Here is a 2,423-nt window from a genome sequence, read left to right as displayed (position 1 = left end):
TCATCAAGACCTACATTTTCTCTAATGGTCACATTTTCATTTGAAAAAGTTTAGACCACTCAATTTTGAAATTTGAAAGAATTCATAGCGAAACGCTAATTTTCAGAACCATGGATGGCCTCAAATGGAAAACTCATGAATACCAATATTGCTCCACTCATCAAGATCTACATTTCATATATAGACCATTTTTGCATTTGACAAAGTGCTGGCAAAGTGTAGTTCAAAATCCACACTTCCCACGTATAGTTTCATAAACTTTGTGTGAGATACAAGATTTGATGAGTATTGTTTACATAAACTTTCCCAAATAGAAAAATGGTCTATATAAAAAGTTTCGATATTGATGAGCTCTAACAACTTGGTATTCAAAATATTTTCATTTGAAGTACTCAGATGGGTCACTTGACCAAGTTTGACCAAACTCACGAATACCAATAGTTCAAAATCCACATCAAGATGTTACAATTATATTACACATAATGTTACAATTATATTACACAAGATTTCAAGTACAAATCACTACCATTATCAAGCTAGCATAGTGGTAAACTTTTTCTTAACATAATGCCCTTGGTTATGATCATTCCGTAACCATGGAGTGTCCTCTGCAGCGAGCATGATGCTTGGGTCTTTAGCCACATAGAAGGGTGGGATCCGTTCATCCTTTTCATAATCCTCTGACACATCTGACTTGTCTTCAATTCCCACGATGTTTCTTTTCCCTGTAAGAACGATGTGTCGCTTTGGCTCGTTGGTGTTTTTCTCGTCTTGTATCCCTCTCTTAGGTTTTGTAGACATGTCTTTCACATAGAACACCTGATTCACCTTAGTACCGAGGACGAATGGATCGTTTGTATATCCAATATTATTGAGGTCCACTGTCGTCATTCCGTACTCCTTATCGACTGATACCCCTCCTTTCATCTTCACCCATTAGCATCGGAATAAAGGGACTTTAAAATTATGTGCATAGTCTAGTTCCCAAATCTCCTCTATACGACTATAACACTCCAAAATTTTTAATTTTGGATTGTTAATAGAAAACACTAAATTTAATTAAGGATTTAAAATTTTTGTAAAATATTCCAAGATTTTATTCACTGATGCTTTTATAAAATGAGGAAAAAGGTGAAATTTTAAAACTTTTATAAAATTATGTGAAGGGTGTTTTGTTTTGTTATTGTGTGCTTTGTGCCCTAGCTTTGTTTAGCTTCTGTGTGAAAAAAAAATGATGATGAAATTCAAAATTTCTAGCGGGCACGTTTAGGGTCCTTTCGGTTTTCAAAAAAATAAAACTCCAAAAGTCATATTTGAAAAACAAATTCGTATCTGAGTTAAAAGAAAAACAATTCTAAAATAATCTCAAATTACTAAATCAAGTTTTGGTTTATGTTTGGGTCAAACAAATTGGTTTCAAACTCTTTTAAATAAAAAGAAAAGTCTTTTTCTTTTTTCTTTTTCCCCTTCCTCTCTTTCAGCCCACTCCTCGCTTGAAGCCCCGCCCTAGCCTGCCACTGCTTTAGCCCACGCGCGCCTCCCCCACTTGGGCCTTGGCCCAGCACCGCGGCCCACCCAAGCCGCGCCGCAGCCCAGCACCCGCGCGGCCGCGCGCTGCCCTCTCCCACCTGCTGCCGCTGACGGGTGGGCCCCACGAGTGTGACCCACCTGTCATCCCCGACCTCCGTCTGTTTCGGAGACGGGAGCGCCGCCGCCGCTTCTTTCGGCGCTGGGCCCACGCACGCGCCCCAAGGTTCGCCGCCTCTATAAGAAGGCTGCCGCACCCCGCACGCCTCCCTAGGAGCCCTAGGGCACCGCCGCTGCCACCCCGTGCTCTGGTCACGCCGCCGCCATAGCCGCCGCCCGAGGTCGATCTGCCCGCGCCGTTCTCCATCGTCGTGGCCCCTCCGGCGACGAGGACTGCTCCTCGAGCTTCGCAGCAAGGTGAGGAACCCGCCGGACCTCCTCTATATGTTAGCAATGTTGTTTTCATTGTCTCGTATTTAGGAGTATAAGTAATTTGATTAACGTTTTGAATGCTTTTCTATTTAATTAAGATAAAGACAATATAGGATTATATTTTGGTATCTTTATAATCAAATGTGAACTTAAATACTTCTTAATTATAATTTGATTATTTAAACATGAAGCACATAAATAATTTAAGTAATACTTATCTAAGTCTTTTTAAACTAAAAGTAAATTATGTTTATAATTTTGATCTTTTATAAATAAATAATTAAATGCTCACGTTATTAATATTAACTATAATGTTTCTTTATTAATTATACCTTGATTAGTTTTAACCTGATATATAATCACTTGATTAGTTTCTTTCATATAATCCATATTTCAAAACTATAAATGCTTAATTGGCTTCAGTGGTATATAATTACTTATAATAATTATGACTAAAGTTTAAC

General features: G+C 38.7%; 1 protein-coding gene across 1 annotated transcript; it reads right to left on the bottom strand.

Moving 5' to 3' along the window:
* On the bottom strand, positions 1,523 to 1,894 carry LOC110432712. Its single transcript, XM_021453498.1, has one exon. It carries the CDS (start codon positions 1,892 to 1,894, stop codon positions 1,523 to 1,525), a length of 372 nt encoding a protein of 123 aa, XP_021309173.1.

The sequence above is a fragment of the Sorghum bicolor genome, chromosome 2, assembly GCF_000003195.3.
Source record: "Sorghum bicolor cultivar BTx623 chromosome 2, Sorghum_bicolor_NCBIv3, whole genome shotgun sequence".
In the NCBI taxonomy this organism is placed as follows: domain Eukaryota; kingdom Viridiplantae; phylum Streptophyta; class Magnoliopsida; order Poales; family Poaceae; genus Sorghum; species Sorghum bicolor.
Note: the sequence above shows the minus strand (reverse complement) of the source record. Positions and strands in the feature narration are given on the sequence as shown.

Coding starts and splice junctions, on each gene's coding strand:
- LOC110432712 (XM_021453498.1), bottom strand. CDS start 1,894: ATGGAGAACGGCGCGGGCAGATCGACCTCGGGCGGCGGCTATGGCGGC.